Raw genomic sequence first — 20,174 nt, forward strand, 5'->3', positions numbered from 1 at the left:
TCGAGGGCTGACCTGGCACTTGTGTTGTAAGATGGGAGCCTCCATCCGCCTAGTGTTGCCTCTGACTCAAAAGAATTCTATAGGCAGCTTCAAGTGTGGGACCCTAAAAGAATTTCTTCTTTTTCACTCTTCCAAATGAATGGGCCTTTCATTGTGGACTCTCCCTCTGGCTCTTGTACTAACTAGGATTGGAAGCGCCCTTGTGAGCTGGGGCCTTCAAAGGGCTGAGGAGAAAATGCAGGCCGAGAGACCAGCTTCTCAAATAGGCTTCAAGCCTCCATGACCTGAGCTCACCCCCTGGAAATGTCTGGAAAACATAATGGGCAGGTTTTCTGTCTTCAAAGTTTCCATCAAAACCTCTTCAAGTTCTTTATTGTTTAGGACTGAGACACTTGGGGACAGTAATGGGGACTTTCTTTTGTATCTGTCTTGAAAGGCCAAAATATTTTTATATTGCTGTAGACAAAGCCACCTATTTACAAATGAACTCTGTTCCGTCGTTTCCCACCGGGAAGACCGTACTATGTTTGTGTCTCTATGTATTCTGGGGTCTTGAAACAGGTTTCTCATGGGGATGGCCATTCACTGGGGCCCAGAGGGGCAGAAGGGGAAGTGCCTACCCTGCCACGTGGGTCTGGGGAAGGAGGGGGGCTAGTCACAGATTTGCTCCTTGTATGTCCAGGGTAAACCCTGGGAGAATCTGGTGGTAAAAGAACATATGCTGTGTTTGCCTCACATCTGCCATTTGTGTGTGTTTCTGGGCTGCGGGTTTGCACACTTTGGTGGTTAACGTGGTGGGAGGAAGTAAGATGGGCCAAGAGGCCACGGGTGCTCTGCTTTTCTTGTTGGGAGGCTGTTTCACTGGTGTGTGTTACATCACATAATGCATGTTTAGCTGGGTGTGGGAAAACAGTGTGAAGGGACAGAGAAACAAATAGCTATAGAAAGCAAGTCGTGGTGGGAGCGCATAGTCACCATTCCATCTCATTGGTGTCCAGGCAATTCATATATGACTGAATAAAATGCCGGGTATAGAGAGGGCCATGTACAAACTGGTATTGGGCCATCGTGGACCTAAGGAAGTTTTTTAATTGAAGAAGGAATTCTAAATAACAGAAAGAAGAATAAGAAGAACTGTCTAAGCCAGCTCTGAGGTTTTTTAGGCCCCTTAATATAAACAGACAGACGATGGGGTGATCAGAGAGAAGGAAATAGGAAAGAAAGAAAACAAACAAACAAGGTGCTTACAAAATATGGGTGTGTGTGTGTAAGCATGCAAGGAGAACCCAGCTAGGTTAGTATTCGGGTGATAGATAGTTAATCCTGTGTAAGCATCTCAGCTCCAAGGGGATGAGAGGCAGCAAGTGAGAAAGAGAGGACACACAGGAGGCTTAACAAGACAGGCAGTGTTGAGAGAGAGAGTGTGTGTGAGCGAGCCACCGAGTACGGACAGCCCAGGAACTTCAGGGGATGGTTAAGCTAGGCTTCAGTCTGACCACTTCATTCTACCAGCAAAGAAAGGCTTAAATACTAAAAAGAAGAAAAGCGGGAAGAAAGGATGGTAGATGTGAAAGGCATAGGGACTGCAAGTGCCAATGAGGGATGCTTGCAGGTGACTTGATTCACTAGCCTTGCAGCTGAGAAAGACAGCCAGTGACAAAAGGGAAGAAGAAAGGTAATAATGCTCTCACAAATAGGATAGGTAGATGAATGTAGCTAGAAGACACGGCACGGCTAGGGACGGGATGAGAGGCTGTGTCAGCAGACTGGTTAATTCCCATCTGTGCTTCTGAGATGGACAATGACCCACCCAACCAAGAGACCTTTCAGGCATCAATATGTCAGGGAGGGCTTCAGTGGGGCAATGGAGGGGAGGCCCATTAATAGCAGATTATGATGTATCCAATTAGGTGCACCTGCCCTCTGCAAGTGCAGAAACCAGTATTGAAATGGAAAGAAAGACTGAATGGAAGCCGGAGAGTACAAATGAATGGATGGGAAAAAAAGATTTGCATTCACACTTAGTGGGAGGGGCTGCCGAGCCCCAGGGTCATCCGATCTCCTGGAGAATAAAAGGGGGAGGGAGTGATAGAAAGTAACCATAAGATGGGGAAGAAATGAAAAGGAGTGCAGAAGATAATAAGTGGGGACAATTAAGTCTAGGAGCGGGGGCTTGTTTAACACAAGTCATCCATAGTAATTCAAAATTGAGGCCCTGGGCTGGGCTGGGGCTCAGGGATGAAGCTGTTGCCTAGCATGTGCCAAGTTCTGGGTTCCATCTCCGCCTTGCAAGACAAACACAGGAAACAAAATTATAGCCCAGAGATTGTAAATGTTGTTTTTGATGGTATTGGGACAAAGACCTAGATGCATTGGGAGATAGAGAAAAAGGAAGAGGTGGGAAAGATTTAGATGATTGCAAGAGGAAACAGCAGTTCTTAGATAAGTGTTTAAATATGACGAATACATATCTGTTGGGTGCGTCAAACGAAAATATTGAAAAGAAACAAGTTTAGAAGTGACCACACAAGGATGAGCGGGAAGTGGTGACCTTAGTCAATCACTGTGGTTCTCAAGCCATGGCAGGGATAAAAAAATGTACAAAGGAGAGAAAGGAAGACACATGCAATACTGAAAAGTGATGAGACAGACAGACACATTGAAAAGGTTAAGGACATAATGAATATACATGGAGACATATGCCTGAGAGGGCAATATAGGGATGAGAGAGAACAGCAAGAATTCTGCTTAATTCAAAACTGGGTTCCTGAGATAGCTAACTATCTCCTGAACCCAAGCTCCAGCAGAGGAGATTAAATAACAAAAGAGCTGCAGGCAGACCCATGTGGAGAAGGCTTGGGACCCTCAGATCACGCTTAATCTAAAGCTGTGCACCTGAGGTCCATAAATAAAAGAATAAATATTGAAATAAAGGAGTGACAGAAAGGATGAATGAGCACACATGACTGAATTAGAAATGGAAATGGCCAGAGCAGCCAGGAAGGGGGTGCCCATGGGACTTCTGCTCATCTTATTCTGGGCACCTGAGGTCCCTTCCTGAGAAGATGCAGGGAGAAGGGGGGAAGAGAAAGGCATGAAAGAAAATGAAAGAGAGGAGAGGAAAGGAAATGAGAAAGTAGCGAAGAGAGGAAGCGATCTGTAGGTGCCTCGGAAGAGGAACGTCCACAAGGATTAATAACGAGGCTCTCATTAATCCTAAAGATCGATGAGGTAATCCAGGTCCAGGTTCTTAAGGGGAGGGAGAATGGAGAGAATTAAAAAAAAAAGACGCAAAAAAGGAGAGAAAGATAATAAAACAAGCAACATGATGAATGGGTAATTAAGAGAGGCTATCTGGACAGAAATAGTAATGAGTTCCCACGCATAGTCCTTAAATAGATAAATACATTATACCTTTCAAAGAATTCGTGAAAAATTGAGGAATACCATGGCCCCCAAACAAGGCTGTGCCTTCCATTGCTGTAATAAAATACGTGCAGCGGAGGGCCATAAATAACAGTAAATACTTAAACGTAAAAGGTGACCAAATAGAGGGAGAAGATTGCAAGCCCAGATACATAAGGGAGGCAATGTTTGGTTTGCATGTGTAATACAATTATGTTCACAGGAAATTAATAGATTTGGGGGAAAAATCCAAAATCTAAGACAGAGAGGAAAGACAAGGAAGGGAAGCAAGATCTGAGAGGTGAGGCAGAGACTCAGGGGTGGGCTCAACACGCCTTTTTCTATTCTGCACACCTAGGCTTATAAAAGTGAAGCTGTCAAGGCAAGAAGAGAGATCTGAAATCTAGGTGGTGGGCAGATGGATAGAAAAGGAACAAAAACCACAGGGAAAAGTGGAAGAGGGATTCGCCAAGTGGGGGCTCCGGGATCTGAGGTTACAGCTCATTTAAAGCTGAGCCCTTGTTGTCCCCAAAGGAATCAAATCTTAATGCTTTGGTGAAAGAAGAGAAAATGGCAACAATATTGCAGAAAAGGAGGAAAGGGGGAGGCAGGGAGAGAGGGGGAGGCTGCATGTGCTATACACTGCCTCCATATAGCCTGACTGACTAGGAACAGCTAGCCAGGATCATCATTGCCAGTTCCTGCTTGCGGGGGCCATTTCACTGTCTGTCTCATCTTCAGTCCATAGACACATCCCTGCATAGTGCCTTTTACATAGACATGGGTAGGAGGGAAGGTCTCAGGCCTGGCACCCTGTAGATAGTTGCATGAATAAGGGGCACTATGCCCAGTGGGTACCTTGACTCCTCACTGGGAAAGGATTTCTTCTGATCCTGATGTGAGGGGGATTAGCCAGTCAAAGGGCAGGAGGAGGTCAGGGGATAGGAGGCTTGGCCTGCTTCATACCATCTTGAGTGTGACTTACACCCAGGGTGCAGACAAAGCGAGCTTGACCTGGAAGTCCAGAGGCCCAAGAGCCCTGGGCGAAGCTAGTCTCTGAGATTAAGACTGTCTCAGCTTAGAGCTCTAGGTGAGTGGATCCCTGCCTAGGCTCCCACACATGATCCTGGGTCCCAGCCCCTAGACAAATATGCCACCCCTGGAACCCGTTTCAAGGCCCGTCTTCCAGAATGTTTAACCTTGTGTTCTGTAACCAGTAAAATACGCGTTTGTACTGTGTATTGAACCTGTCTTCTTACTGCTTCTTACCCCATGGGCTGCTGGGGGAGACCTGGAGAGTTGTTTTTTTTCTAGTGTCCTCCTGGGACTCTGGGACTCTGCTTCTTCCCAGTTTTCTTTCTCTGTTGTGGACAAGATTTTGTAGAGTTGTGTGTTGTATGCTTGTGTCTGACCATTAAAAAAAAAAAAAAAAAAAAAAAAAAAAAAGAGTCACAGCCCTCCTTGACTTCTTAAAACTAAACCAAATCAAACCAAACCAAACCAAACCAAACCAAACCAAACCAAACCAAACCAAACCAAACCAGATTCTTGTCAGGTGCCTAAGCAGGAGGACAGTAGCTTAGCTGGATCCAGGGAGCATGTGCAGACCCGAGAGCATTGTGGACAGATATGGCAAGGGGGCTTTGGTGGGAGCTGACTGCAGGCTTAGTAGAGAGAAGGCATGCAAGGTTGGGGCGGGTGGGGCTGCTGCTACCTGAGTTGCTGAGGAGGGGCCCCTGGAAGAAGCATTTTGAGATGACTGAAGAAGGAAGATGGGCGCTCCCTACCTACGCTTCTAGCTTCAAGGTTTTTAGTGTAGGCTCTGGATAGATGGCAACAGCCTCCGATCGTGGAAGACACAGCCTAACCTTGTCAGAAGCCACCTTCTGTGCCCCCAGCACCACGTGTCTGGGCCACGTGAGCAACGCCACGTGGGCCTGACGTGGAGCTGGGGCCGCAGGGGTCTGATGGCCTCCTGGTTCAGAATCTGGGGCTCTGCCTCGGCGTTTATCATCCTTGGGACATCTGCTGACCTGGCTCCGGAAGATTGTCCACACAAGTCTGAGTGACTGTGTGATATGAGGGGGCGGGTGGAGACACTCAGGGGGCGGGGGAAGGCCAGAAAGGTCTTTGCATGGGGCTCATATACAGCTGTTTAGAGAGTCAGGCAAGGTGACAAAATGGCAGATGTGGGATTGGGTGAGGAGGAGAACGCTGGGACTACCTGTGGGCTACAGCTGTGAGACAGTGAGATGGGGCAGCATGGGGGTGGGTCTCTAGGTGGGCCTTGTCTCAACATTCAGACCAGAACATTGGAGGGGTGCCATGGGTTACTTTGGGTCAGTGGGACCTTGGAGGGAACAAAGGCTCTGGTAGGTAACTTTGCCATATCACCTTGGGAATAATGAAGGATAGATCCAGCTATTTTGAGTCTTTGGGGTTCTGAGAGTCATGGTAGGGTTCCCTAGGATACCTGTGGGGAGGGTGGTCTGCATGTGCTCCCAAGTTGGGGTCCCAGCACTTCTGCCCGCTCAGGGCTGTCTTAGACATATTTGTTTATTCTTTCAACATTATAAAAGAAGGCAAATTTTGTCTTTTGATTGACACACATATGCAAAACACAAGTCCTTTGTCTGATAATACTGGGACCTACAGCTCTCCTTGGCTCCCCCCGGCAACTTTGAGCCCACCTTAGGTGCAGGTGGGCCAAAGGCCCTGGTGTTTTCTGAGGTGAAGTTGTCAATGTAAAGATATATAACTCAGAGCAGGTGTAAACACGCCATCAACTCTGCCCTTCATGTGCTCCATCTTCCTGTCTGCCTTTTCTTTCGAGCACAGTTTTCTTGTTTTATTTTACTTTTTATTTATTTTTATTTAACGAGCATCCTTTTTTAAAAAGAAAAGCTCCACTGGTGGTGCTTACTTTTCTGTTGGTGTTTTCTGTCTGTTGCAGTGAGCATCTTGTCCACATTTTCATTGCTCCATGATCTCTCTCACCTGCTTGGGTTCCACTGAATGGCTATGACATCATCATCTACCCATCTTTTCTGTTGCTGGTGCATGATCATCTCTTTCTTTTTTTATTTTACATTACCAATGACATCACAACTAATGGCATTGCACAACCAGCTTTCCCAGCATCCTTTGCCCCCCACCCCCAACCCCCTACATCTAGCTCTTGCCATGGCTCCTTTCTTTTCACCTTGCTTCCTTCTGCTAGACTGTGAGCCCACTCAGGGCAAGGAGCTTGCGGAACTGAGCTCTGTATTTCTTGTAGGGAGTCTATGAATGTTGACTGCATACGTGTGAAAGGGTGGACATGTATGAGTGACAGTGATTGAGAGAGTGGCAGGCAGATGAGAGGATAGATGAATGGATTAATGAATGAATGGCTGAGTGAGTGAATTCGAAAGTGAATGGACAGATTCTCTGTGGCTGAGCTTGGATGAAAGGATAGTGGTGTTTGGCTGTTGGTTGATTGAAGAAAGCCTACAGTGTTTTATCTTGTCTGATGTATTAGCATTTAAGGTGATGTATTAATACTTAAGATATCTGCTGACTCCCCCACCCTGTTAAAAAATGCTTTCATGTATGTAAAACTTGTTCTGATTACTAATGAAGGCTGAATACTTTTCACCCATGTTTGCTAACAAATTGTATCTTATCTTCTGTGAACTGTTTGTCCAAGTCCAGTGGATTATGGCTCTTTAAAGATCTTGGTTGCTTGTGTCCCTAGACTAGGCAAGGGTCTTTCACAGTCATCTACAGAGTGATGTGGGAGGCCCAACTGACTTGCAGGTAGTTTGACATTAGGATTTACTTACCCTTGACAATAGGAAGGGTGATATCTTGAACCAGCATGCAGAGAACAGTTTTAGGCTTGTGTCTGGGTTTACCGTGCCTTTATAGCTTATGAGCTCTGACCTGTCCTCTGTGCCTCTTGTGGTGTGGTAGCCCTTCATTTTGTCCTCCTGAGTGATGGACTACACATCTGCCTCTCCCCTTTTATCAGAATGTAAACTCTGGAGCCAATTCTTACAGGAACTGGCTTCTTCGTGTTCTGTCATCTGTCTTCATACATCCCTTAGCTCTAGCTTTCCCTTGCACCTCAGTGGCAGTTGTGGACTTTTAGGGAATGAATGGAAAATCCAGTTCAGGACTGATGTGACTCCCTCAGGTTAGTCCTAGGATCAAGGCCATTTTCTAGTCTCTGCTCTTCCCCTTACAATCTCCTCAGAGGGTAGTTCCTGCCATCTGGGTAGGGTATGTATTCCAGGAGAACTCACCTTCCAGAACACCCTCCCACCCTCTACTATAGCACTTAGCATGTTTGCCTATGTTCGGCCCTCTCACTCCATGCTTTTGTGGACATTGAAGCTTGGAAAGCCAGTGATGACTTCAACTGACTTTATTCATCTACCTATCCACCTAGCTATCCATCTAGTCATCTGTCTGTTCACCATCCATCCATCCATCCAACCATCCATCCATCTACCCACCCATTCACCCATGCATCCATGCATACACGAATTGAGCCTCCATCACTTGACCTGGTGCTTTGGGCCTCTCTCCCTCTCCTGAAAGCAAACCCCTTCACCTTGGGCAAGCTGTGTGACACCATGGGCTGTGGTCGTGAAGCAAGACCCCCTTTCACAGCCTCCTCCTCCACCTTCTCCTCCTCCTAGGTCACGGCTCTGAGCACGTCCCAGCTGGACCCCATCACCACAGCTTTTTCTCCATAAGGCTTCTCAAACCTCACACCCTTCTATTGTGATACAGGAGGGTCAGGTTCCCAGAGTGCCCTGGGGCCGGCCCCTCCCACCATAAGCAGAGCTGCCTCCCCAGGCTTCATCCTGCCTGGTGCATGGTCCCTGTCATGAGCTTTGCCTCCCCCTTGCAGCTTCCTCCACCAGATGGCGTGGTTGTAACTCATGTGCCCGTTCCTTCACACCTTCATTCATTCATTCTCTTACAGTCAGCAAGCATCTTTAAAAAAAAATTAGCTAGTGCTATACTAGAGCTGGCTCCCAAGGACCCATGGCACCACTGTCCTTTGAAAGAAAAGATGGGGACATTTGTAAAGAAACTGTGTTTGTGTGGCCAATAAGAGGAGCTCCCTGATTTCAATTCAAACTTCAGGTCTGAGTTCTATTGCAAGCTTGATTGCTCTCTCCAATTTTGTTCCTCACAAAACTAGGTTGATTAGTAATCAGCAAACTGTGTTCCCTGGGTGCTCAGAAATCACAGCCCATATCCTTAAGAGGCCCAAATGGGGAGTGGACTAAGCAGTAAGCAGCTGCCTCTGGCTGTGAGCAGGCTTTCAAGGCTGGGAGACACTCTGTTCTTCTACAAGGATGATCTGAGAGTCATTCTGGCCACTTTGGAGCTCAGCTAATGCTTGGCTCCTTTTTAGAGTAAATTGCAGGAGATGGTTGCTTGTACAGGTGACAAGGATCATATCTTAGTGTCCTTTCTGAATAATCCATTCGTAGGCCCAGGGGAGAAAGACATGTGGCACTTTGCAAACCCCGAGCTCAGCCCTGTGGATTTGGGTGGGGGGTGAGGTTCCAGGCTAGGTGAGGCCTCCTTCCAGCTTTCTGCTGTGAAGGGGATGAGGCACAGGTCTCTTCTGAGTTCTCTTCCCACTGGAAGCAGTAGGATTTGGCAAGGCCAGGATCTGGATCTGGACAAATTGTGTGATGAATCTTATCTCAGGGCTGTTGTGAGGATTGGTGTAACTGGACATTTCTGACTGTGACTCTAGAAGGCAGTGTATGTGTCCCTGGGGGTATGCCAGAGCATTGGAAACCCTACCCCTGGGGTGGGGGTGGCCTTGCTGGGGTATACTGGGGAATAGTCTGTGTCTCTGTGTCTGTGTATTTTCATATAAAGTGAGTCTTTAGATAGTCCCTCTGCCCTCTGCCCCCTTGGACACATCCACACCGACCTCTAGGAGAGGTTGGGGTTGCCTTTAGTGCTCTGACTGAGGACCAAGCCTCTGATTCAGAACTGTATTTGGCACCTAGTGACATCTCCTTCCAAAAGGGTCTTCCCAGGGGAGTACTTGGCATGGTCTGGCAGTCCCCATTGTCCCTTTCCCAATGTCCTCTCTCCCACTAACAGCATCAGGCCAAACTGCCTGAGATCTGGTGCCTACCACAGTGCCTGGCCAGGGGTAGGGCTTCAGTTATCTTCTGTTGTATTTGTGTGGATAGATGGGCAGCTAGCACTTGTAACGGGTCCTCGGGGCAGATGCGTATGCTCTGATACAGTGGTTTGTAATGGGGAATGTATCTGAACCCATATCAAATCATCTCTCTGCCTTAACCTGTTAACCAGCCACTGTTGTAGTAGGCTTTTGCACATTGCCGTGTTGTCTTTCATGCTAAGTAAAAGAACTCTTGCTTTCTGCTCCGAGAGAGTCTGTTTCTTTTAGGACTCAGCTCACCCAGGTGTGATCTGGCAGGGCCACTAACCTGTCCCACTGCCCCTCTGACCCATAGTCTTCTTCTCTCTCAGGTGTGTGTCACTGGCAAGCCTACCTCACAGGGTTGTTGTGAGGGCTGGTCGGCTGTAACAGTGTGATGTACGTGCTGGCTGTCCCGAGAGATGATGCTGTGATGGGGTTGGCTCCTAATCACATCCTCTGCCTTTATTAGTGGTCACTGAATAAAGAGTCTCACTGTGGACACTGGGGTTGGATTCCAGCAGTCGATGTGGTATGCAAAGCTGGCTGTGAGCTGCTGGCTGTGTGGTCCTGGCTCAATGCTTGTGTGGTTCATGCATGTTAGCTTCTCCGTTCCTCTGTGGTTCCCTGACTCTCCCTTTCTTTCCATCATCATGGCTGATGCTGCTGGTTATGTGAAGGCCAAGGCTGGCTGGGCCACTGTGCTTTGGGGCCTTATAAAGGGTGGCATCTGCTGGGAGGTGCTTCTTCAAGCTTGTGTTTCTGTGTATGTGATGAGTGTGTGCATATATGCCCCTGGGCCAGTGCCAAGAACCAAGGGTCAATAGAGGGGCTTCCAAATGATGGCATTTTGAATTTTTTTTATGCCCCTCTCCACTTTTAGCTGGTAGGCCTGGATGGTTGTTCTCACCCCCTTTCTTTCCCTGCCAGGAGATGAAAAAAATTAGCTTTCCCTATACCTAATTCTGCTTTGGACTGAGCTTAGGTTTACACACTTGGTACTGCTGTCCTCAGCATGATCCCATTCCGTGGATGGGCAAACTGAGAACCAGGGACAATACTCACACTCCTGTGTGAATAACTCTTTCCACTTGACCAAACAAAACCTCAGCAAACCAAGCTTCTTAGGCTCACGCCTGGCTCACCCTGGCACGCACTCAGACTGGTCTCCATCCCACCTTGTGTCTCACTCTCCACCTAGTAGTTTCCTGGCAGGGTAAGGCATGAAGGGAGGAGCAAGGAGGCTGTGTGTCCTTCCACGTCTCCCAGTTCCAGAGTGTCCTGGTCAGTGTCTGTCTGGCATCCACGTTTCCTATGAGGGTCTTTCCATGACATTGACTTCCGGTCCTCATCCTGTGAATCTGGGAGATTAGCCTTCTTCATTCCCACTCTTGCTCCAAGCCCACTCTACAGAAGCTCCGCCCCTCTGAGCTCCCTGTGTGACCTCTGGCTTTCAAAGCCCTTGTGTCTCAGCCCTAGATGCCTTTAAGCCCTTGGTGTTGTCACTGTGTCCTCCGGTTCAGGAGCCTGTGTTTTCATTGTTCCCTCTGGCAGCCGAGTCTTTGCCTTATCATACCCCATTACCAAGATCTTGATTCTGCCTCCCTCAGGCTGTGTTCAGGGCCTGCTATGTGGCTGCTACTGTTCATCCCGTCTTTGACAACTTACTGGAGGCTTTGCTTCTGTGTTTTGGGGCCTCGTGGTGGGCACATGTGGGTAGGGCCCTTTGCTCAGTTAATTTTGACTCTGTGTTTAAGTGTCTGGTCTCAGATGGGCCTTTGGCTCCTTGTGGGCCACATTTATGGGTGACTCTCAGTTAGCTTGTGTCCCTTGGAAGTAACAAAAGGGAAGCCAGGGGCCTGGCAAATAGGGGACGCTTAGATTTTGGCTAAGCTCTAAGCGTGTTCCAACTCAATGTCATACCGCCTCTTGTAGTAGTGGGCGCCTAATACTTGATCCATGGTGAAGGCTAAGTGAGTGTGGGTAGGTGGATGACTGTGAAGACTTTCTGTAAAGACTTTCCCTAGGATCTGTCAGCTACAGGACACCCTTCCTGTTAGGAACACTGCTTTGGAGATATTTATGTCCAAAGTAAAACTTTCTGAGGGCTGAAATGTCCTCATTGATATTTTGGCCTGAGTGAACCTGAAGAGGAGTTGTTTGGCAATTCCCAAATTCTAAGGAGGACCTGGCTGTGCTCATATCATCGCTGAGACACCCCCCCCCCCAAGCCCTTGTCCCCATCATTGGTGACAATCAGCATTGACCTAGAGGTTACTTGTGAGATTTAGGATACAGCCTCGAACGCCCGGCAGACTGGGGATAGAAGAGATTGGACCCCAGACCTTGAATTCTCATTTTCTATAGAGCACCATGGGCTGGCTCAGTGGAGAGGAGGGGTCCCAGGGGTCTTACCCATTTGGGCATCAGACCTGTTTCTGTGTTTTGTTTTCTTCCAACCGGAACCTTGAGCAGCTTACGGAAACCACCCCCAGCCTTAGTTTCTCTTCCTGCACAAAAGGTTGTCATTGGTGACTGCCCATCATATGGTGGCTCATGAGAATCAAGTTCTGGGTTCTGTTCCCTCCTAGCCTCTTGCTGATACTGTGGCCATGGCTGTTTGCCGTGTCCTAGAAATAGTCAAACCAACCTGGTTTGAGTGGGGGATTCAGTGAGATTTGTACGTGTGTGTGAAAATGAGTGTTTTGTTGCTTGGTATGCAGGTGCTCATGTCTGCTAACCCATACTGGCTGCTGTGGAGGTGGCCGTGGGCCCTGGGTACAGATGTACCCTAGTTCCCGAAACTTCAGGTCCATGTGAGACTCAGGCAGAGTGGAGGGCAGGAGGGTAGCACCTACCCAGCTATGGAAGGACATAGAGAAAGACCTTGCTTGTAAATGTTTGGATTCCGCAGTTTTGTTAGGAGGCATTGAGGTACAAGTGGTAAATTGAGATACAAGACCAGGAAGAATATTTAGAATATTTAGGGGACCCTTCTAGGAGGGCAGGGCCATAGCCTTTGGAAAACCACCAAGGTTTAATAGACTGTGAATTGACTAGAAGTCTTGGGGGTGGTGTGAGAAAGATGGAAAATTCTAGAACAGGTTAGTGAGGGCAGGAGCTGGTGGTTAGGTGTTGCCACACCCCCATGGCTGCCCAGAAGTTGGGCCTTCTATATAGCTCAGGCTTTCTGAGCACAGGGCTGGGTTGTTCCCTCCAGTTCCTACCTTGCCTTGTGCATGAAAACTCTTGTCAGCTACGGGGATGGGGAGCAGGTGGTCTTCATCTGCAGCTGTGTCTCTCTCAGCTTCCACAGCCACGGGAACGCCTTGCACATTTCCTGTGGGACATGCTGGACCCAAGACTCTGGACCCTGGCCTCCCCTCAAGTAGAGAGACCCACCTACTGACTGATGAACTGCACTGACCCTGGGGTCAGGCATGTGGCCTTGATCCCTGTCCATGGACCCTGAGACTTGGGGGGGGAAGGCTGTTGAGTCTTCACTGTTGAGTCCACATCTGTGAAATGGGCTCAGGTTCCTACCTCACAGGGCTGTTGTGAGGCCTCTGCTATGTGCTTAGAAGCATGGGGCCTGGTGGCTCATGGTGCTTTCAATAAATGTTTCTTGTCTTAACTAAAGCAGTGATGGGTGTGCTACTAATACGAGGGAGGGTGGGTGTCTTGCTGGGGCTTCCTTTTGTAGTCTAGTGGGGCTGAGGAGTTGCCTCAGATCCCATAAAGCCACCTTTGTGCTACCCTGTGTGTGCTTAAGAGATGGATGTACTGGGGCCTGATGAAGGGCCTGTGCTTGGTGGCTTTAGAAGAACCCTTTCCTTGTGTGCTCAGGATGTCAATTTCCTTTTGGAAATGAAGCCACGCAAGAGCTGTGGGAGGTCTGGCTTTGGAGCCTGAGGGGCTCACAGCTCCGGTCCTTGGAGCTCCAGAGAAAATGTTGCTCCGGGGCTGAGTTCTGTGCACCCCCCTTGCCCTCCACATTCCCCGGGGCTATGCCAGGGCCCTAGCTGAGGAGTCATCATGACCCAGGTGGGTTGGTCCAACTGGGACTTGGGTCAACACAGCTTCTACAAAAGTGGTTCCTGAATGGGTCTGAGTGAGTGCTCAGACGTTCATGATGCCTGGCATCAGGTATGCTGCTTGAGCTTGGGGAGGTGAGCCCTACCCTCATGACTTCTGAGGGGCCTGGGGGGACAGTCAGGCTGCCTGAGCAGCTGAGAGGAGGGAGTTGGGAGCTAGGGGAGGGAGAATGGAGTTTAGTTTTGGTAGATCCTGGCTACATCTAGAGCCGATGACATGAGCATCATCCCAACCAAGAGGAAGAAGATGGTCATAACCCCCACAGCTGCCACATGTCTACCAAGACCACAGTTGCTACACAGTGACCAGCATCGACTAAGATCACTGCTGCATTGCTGCTGCCACCGCTACCCCCTCCCCTTCTCTCCCTTCTCCCTCTTACCTCTTTTCTTCCTTTCCTTCCTCTTCCGACTTCTTGTTTTCCTCTGCTTCTTCCCTACACATGTCTTTCCTTTTTCTTTTCATTCTTCTTCCCCTTTCTTCTCTCCTTTTTTCCTCCTCTTCCTTTTCTCCCCCCTTTTGCCTTTCCTCCTTTCCCTACTTCCTCATTCTCAGAGAAGCACCCAGCAAATGCAACTGCATATTCATAGCGCAGACCATCTTCCTGCTGAAAGCACCATCTTCAAGAATTGGACACGACCCACCCTGGAAGAGCCAACACCAGCCAAGATGGAGACTCTGGCATGTGTGATGATGAATCTCCGTGCAGACAGCAGTGAGAAGACATGACGAGAGAGTCCAGGCGTCCAGCAGAACCCTTCCTGTGGGGAGCAGAACCTACCTATGAAACTCAGGCTTCTACAGCGAGTGCCCTAATGCTGCTTTCTCCTTTTGGTGTATCAGAGCACAGAGCCCAGCTTCAGCCTCTGGACATTCAGAATAAGGTCTCCTTTTGGTGTGTCAGAGCACCGAGCCCAGCTTCAGCCTCTGATAGACCTCAGGGACCAAGAAGGAGGGACTTGTTGGTCTAGAGATGGGACTCTAACTCTAGCTCTTGTCTTCAGTCAAGCTCGGAAGTCCAGAAAGAGGTAGTTCTTTGACATTCTAGTGCCAAGCTCCAGCTGTAGCCTCTAAGAAAACTCTGATATCTAAAGAAAGTCTTTCATAGTCTAGACCAGTCACCAGTGAAGCATGAACATCTGGAAACTATTCAATTTTTTTTAGAGCCAGTAATCTACTTCCAGTCTCTCATAAAGCTCAAATGTCCCAGAAAAATTGACAATATAAAGCTATAATTCAAGGATGACTTTTGAAGAAGCTTAGAAAAAAGACCACTTTGATAGTTTTGATCTAGGACTCTAGCTTGTTTGTCTCCACTGAACTTTACATGTGTAAAAAGAGGGACTTCTTTGATTTTCTAGAATCAAGACTCTCTCTCTCTCTCTCCTCTGATGAACTGTAGATATGAAAGACTGGCTCTTTTGTCACTCTAGAGCCAAGACTCTACCTCCAGTCTTGAGTGATGCTCAGATGGTCACAAAGATGGATGTTCTTGAGTGAGAACTAGAGTGAGAGCTGCACCTTTAGTCTTTGTTGGAGCTCAGATGTCTAGAAAGAGCTGTCTCTCTGATGTTCCAGACCTAGGACCCTCCCTCCAGCCTTTGATGAAGCTAAAATGTCCAGAAAGAGGGGCCCCTCTGATGTTCCAGATCTAAGATTCTACCTCCAGCCTTTGATGAAACTCAGATGTCCAGAAAGAGGGACCTTTCTCATGTTCCAGACCTGGGACTCTACCTCCAGCCTTTGAAGCTCAGATGTCCAGAAAGAACTGTCTCTCTGATGTTCCAGATGTAGGACCCTTCCTCCAACTTTTGATGAAGCTCAAATGTCCAGAAAGAGGGACCTCCCTCATGTTCCAGACCTAAGACTCTACCTCCAGCCCAGAAAGAGGGGCCCCTCTGATGTTCCAGACCTAAGACTCTACCTCCAGCCTTTGATGAAACTCAGATGTTCAGAAAGAGGGGCCTTTCTAATGTTCCAGATCTGGGACTTTGCCTCAAGCCTTTGAAGTCTAGATGTCCAGAAAGAGGGACCTTCCTAATGTTCCAGACCTAGGACCCTCCCTCCAGCCTTTGGTGAAGCTCAGATATTCAGAAAGAGATTCTCTCTGATGTTCTAGACCTAAGAATCTACCTCCAGCCTTTGATGAAGCTTAGCTGTTCGGAAAACAGCATTTCAATGATGCTATAGAACCAGGACTCTATCTATCTATAGCCTTTGATGATGTTCCAATGTCCATAAAGAACTTTCACAATGTACTAGAACCAGGACTCCATCTCTACCCTGTAATGTCCAGATGTCCAGAAAGGGGACCTCCACTCTGTTCTAGAAACCTGGCTCCACCTCTAATCTTTGATGTCCAATTATCCAGAAAGAGAAGCCTTTGTGATGTTCTAGAACAAAGACTGTACTTTCATTCGTAGATGAAGCACAGAATGCCAGAATGCCAGAAGTCTAGAAAGTGGGTCCTCCTTAATGTTCTTGAGCTAGAATCCCAGCTCAAGGTCCTGAAACTTAGACACCCAGAAGAGGACCTCTTTAGTCTTCTACAAGTCTGCATTTCTAGTCTCCAGTGATGATCAGAGGTTCAGAAATATGGATTTTTTTCATGTGCTAATGCCAAGAATCCAGCCCATTTTCAGTGAAGCTCAAATGTCTTTCTTCATTTTCTAGATCTAGAATTTCATTTCAATATCTAATGGAGCTCAGGTGTATAGAAAGAGAGACCTCCATACTATTCTAAAGATAGAGCTTTGGTATAGCTCAGATTCAACAAGAGAGACCTCTTTGATGTTCTTCTAAAGTGGCGGTCCCTTCTTTAGACTCTAATGAAGTTCAAGTATCCAGCAAGAGACTTTTGTGGTGTTCTACTTTGGATGATCTGTCCAGAAGAAGGAACTTCTTTGGTGTTCTATAGCTGAAAGTCAAATTTCAATTTTTGAGAAAAACTCAGATATCTGGAATTGAGAAAAAAACTTGGAGACTGCAGGCTTTTCTGGGACAGAGCTGAGTATGTCCAAAGCTTGACCTGAGACTGGAGGGGACAAATGCAGTGCTTTCCTGTGGCCCGTGGCATTCAATGACTTTAACATAACAGAGAGAGAGAGAGTTCCAAGTTTTCCTAAGAAATGTAGAAAAGAGACTCTTGGTAGCAGAACTGAGTGTTTTAAGAACTTGACAGCTAATGTTACGGATTGCAGATAAAGATCCTTCAATGATGCCTGCCCAACAGTACTTAATGCTAATATGTAATACGTAAATATTACATAATAGCAAATCACCATTTTATGCTTTTTACTTGTGCTGGGTCCATGGCTGGACACACACCAACCAGCCTTGACCCCACAGGAATGCCAAGTTGGCTGGAATGTTTCTGCAGTGTAGCTCCTCTCCCACTGCAATGGCTAAGTGCTCACTCACGAGCAATCTCGGGACTGGTAAGAAAGGGCTGCCTCCTTCCAGCAATTGAAGTTCACGGCATTTGAGGCTGGGGACAGGACAAGGCCACTGTGATAACTACAAAGACTGCAGCAGCCATAAAGGAGACCCCCAAATCATTGGAGGCTTGGACACTGACGTGCCAGATGAGGCTCTGTTTGAAGCTTGCTCTGTGCTTCTCCGTAGCATCTCTTGTTTTCTTGGGACATGGTTGAGCCCATAACTGTCCACTGAGCTGGAGAAAGGAAAGTTGAATAAATAAGAGAAAAAAATAGTGACTAATTCAGAAACTTTGAGAGCATCGCGGAGCGCTTCAGTCGGTAACAAAGAATGTAGCCACTTAGAGGAGAGAGCCTTGAATGTCATTCTGGACAGGCCACTGTTCAGCCTATATACTGGGGGCTTCTGAGGACTCGGTCTTTAGTTAGACTATTCTGACATGGCTCCATTTTCAGCGTGACTCTATTTAGCTGGTGCGGCGTGTAGAGGAAAGGAAGCAGCTAGGGAGAGTTCTCGAGAAACTCCCTGATGGTGCCACCTTCATTTTGGTGACACTGCCTGGACATTCAGTTGAATTTGGACTGTGTACAACAGAACTTTCTTTGATGAGTAACTGGACTCGAATGAAACAGAAAGAGCAAGACCATCTTCAAGCACCGTCTCTTCTCATCTCCTCTCTCATCTGGCCAAGATGTTTCAGAAGGTTTCCAAGAACTGGTGATTGCTGAGCTCCTAGACGTCGCTACAACAGATTGTGAGGCCAAAGGAAAGACTGGGGAAGCCAACTCGTGAGATGAAGAGCGCGCACCTATTCAAAGACATCACTCCTCAGCCGCATTGCACAAGGTTCCGGCAGAAAGTGGCGGTGTCAAGAGCGGCGTAGACTTCGAGATCATCAGGCACAGCTTCGGACTTGAGGTAGAGGTAGTAGCTGGGGTACAGCTTCAGTGGTGGAAAATTTGCCTAGCATGTGTGAGGTTCTGGGTCCTATCACTAGCTCTGATAGCCCCACCCCCCAAATGAGGGAGAGAGTAAGACAGACAGGAAGAAGGTCAGCGTACGGTTCTCTGTCCCTGTCTAGGTACTCCTGGGCATTTGCCCAGGCCTCTAGCCTCAGTTTCCCATTATTCTTTTCCAGGCTGCTCAGGGTTACCTATCTGTGGCCTCTCCATCCACCTGATTTTACAACCCATAGCATTCAGAGTCAAATAGTGTGGTCCAGATGATTAACTCCAAGGGGTGGTTAGCTTCTTGAATGATAGCCACTGGACAAGACAGACCAGGGTCAGGGCAGGGAATAATGACTCTGGAGAGGAAAATCATAATCTTTGTCCCTCTTAGGATGAGCTGAGCTGGGTCCCAGCTCAGTGGAGAGGGCTTGCAGCTTGGTGATGCTCTGGCCACAGTTTTCTTCTGATGACTGTAATTTTCCTCTTGTCCTCTCTGGCAGCTGCCATTATGGAGCCTGAGCTGAAGTGTGCCAGGGGCATACACAGGCAGTGAGGCGTCCCCACCCCCACCCCACCCCCCAGCAATGCTTATCTTCATAGTAGATGCTTCTAACTGACCTTTCTCCCATCCTCACAGGACCCCTTGGACTCAGCTCTGGATTCCGCACCCCATCTCTCCCACACAGTGTCCTATTGGGTGATGTAGACTTCCAGAAAGCCCCTCACTGAGTCTGAAACCCTTAGTGGCCAGGTGGATGGAGAGGCCAGTCAGCAGAAGACAGGTGGGATTCAGTAAAGGATAGAGGCCCCTGAATGGCCCTACGAAGTTAGTTAGGATCATCTGCTGGGCTAGTGCCCCAGGTATCCTTGCACTTCATAGCTGACTCTCTCACGACCCAGACCCTAATCATATTGGGCAAGTGGGTGGGAATTTGGTGGTAGCTTAGTTTAACCTGGCAGGTATTAATGCCTACTGTGTACAGGGTCTGTGTACAGATGACATTCTGGAGGGTGGCTAGGTAGTGAGGGGGTCCACTAGGTAGGAAGTAGTCAGCAAGCCCAGAGGGTGGGCAGTGCTGGACATGGAGGGTGGCTGGTGGGAGGGGGAGGGAGTTGGTGGTATTCCAGATCACTGTCTATATACCTGCACTTTACAAAGCACTTTATTGTTTGCATGGTGTTGGCTGATGGTGTGAATTATGAGTGGAGGTGTGTGTGTATGTGTGTGTATGTGTGTGTGTGTGTGTGTGTGTGTGTGTGTGTGTGTGTATGTAGGTGTGTGCATCTGAGAGGGCATAAAGGCCAAACTATATATTCCCAGGTGGCTCTAGAGGAAGCAGGATCCTTTCTTCAGATTGCCTGCTGCTCCAAGCTTCAGGTTAATGCCCCTAACCTCCTTTTACTTAGAATCAAGTACCATCCCTCTAAAAGGCTGGGCCTTATGGCTCACACAGCTCTGTGCTCACATAGTTCACAACCCTCCTCTAGAGAGTTTTGCTATTTGAGAGTCTCAGATAGAGTCTATCCCCACCCCTTTACCCAGTTCTTGGGCAGCAATGGCAATGAGTAGTGCCTGATTGGCACAGCCTAAATAAGGTCCCATGTCCACTGGTCCATGTGTTAGGTTCAGGTGGGCACTGGACTCCCATCAGAGGCCTTATCATGCAAAGCCCTAGTCTGTGTGAGTTGTGAAAATGTGTGTGTATGTTGTATGTTGTGTGTGTGTGTGTGTGTCGTTTGTGGGTGCATGCGCATGTTAGCTTTGAGCTGCCTGTGTGTGTCTGTGTGGTTTGTGTGAGTGTGCATATGATATTTAATGGTGAGTGCCTGGAAATAAGAAGAGACTGAGTGGATCTCCCCCCGAACCTCACATGCCTGTAGACTGAGTGGACCCCCCGAACCCTACATGCCCTAGTGCAGACTCCACATTTTTGCCCCAGTTTCCTATGCCCGAACCTCCTAGATTTTCCCGCTAGCCAATCTGTGTGGCTAGTGCCACTACAGGGTTAAGAGTTGGTGATCAGTCCCTATGACCTTTGTGTTCCCACTCCCCAACTCCCCCTTCTTTCTGGCCATAGGCTTAGACAGCTCCCCCTCCC

The 20,174-nt window shown here is 48.1% G+C and overlaps 1 protein-coding gene across 9 annotated transcripts in view; it reads left to right on the forward strand.

Annotated features, from left to right (window-relative positions):
- LOC116080970 overlaps positions 1-13,231 on the forward strand; it is a 30,990-nt gene extending 17,759 nt beyond the window's left edge. For 8 of the 9 annotated variants that reach the window (XR_004114699.1, XR_004114700.1, XR_004114701.1 and 5 more), the window contains one exon: positions 12,900-13,231. Coding sequence is in view for 6 of the 9 variants with exons in the window: in XM_031357682.1 (XP_031213542.1) it covers positions 12,900-13,018 (119 nt within the window). In the remaining 3 variants the exon portion in view is untranslated. Of the gene's footprint in view, positions 1-186; positions 9,823-12,899 lie in introns of those variants that run through there. The other variant, XM_031357686.1, reaches the window with a different exon arrangement.
- The last annotated feature ends 6,943 nt before the right edge of the window (positions 13,232-20,174 follow it).

This window comes from Mastomys coucha, unplaced genomic scaffold (genome assembly GCF_008632895.1).
Source record: "Mastomys coucha isolate ucsf_1 unplaced genomic scaffold, UCSF_Mcou_1 pScaffold6, whole genome shotgun sequence".
In the NCBI taxonomy this organism is placed as follows: domain Eukaryota; kingdom Metazoa; phylum Chordata; class Mammalia; order Rodentia; family Muridae; genus Mastomys; species Mastomys coucha.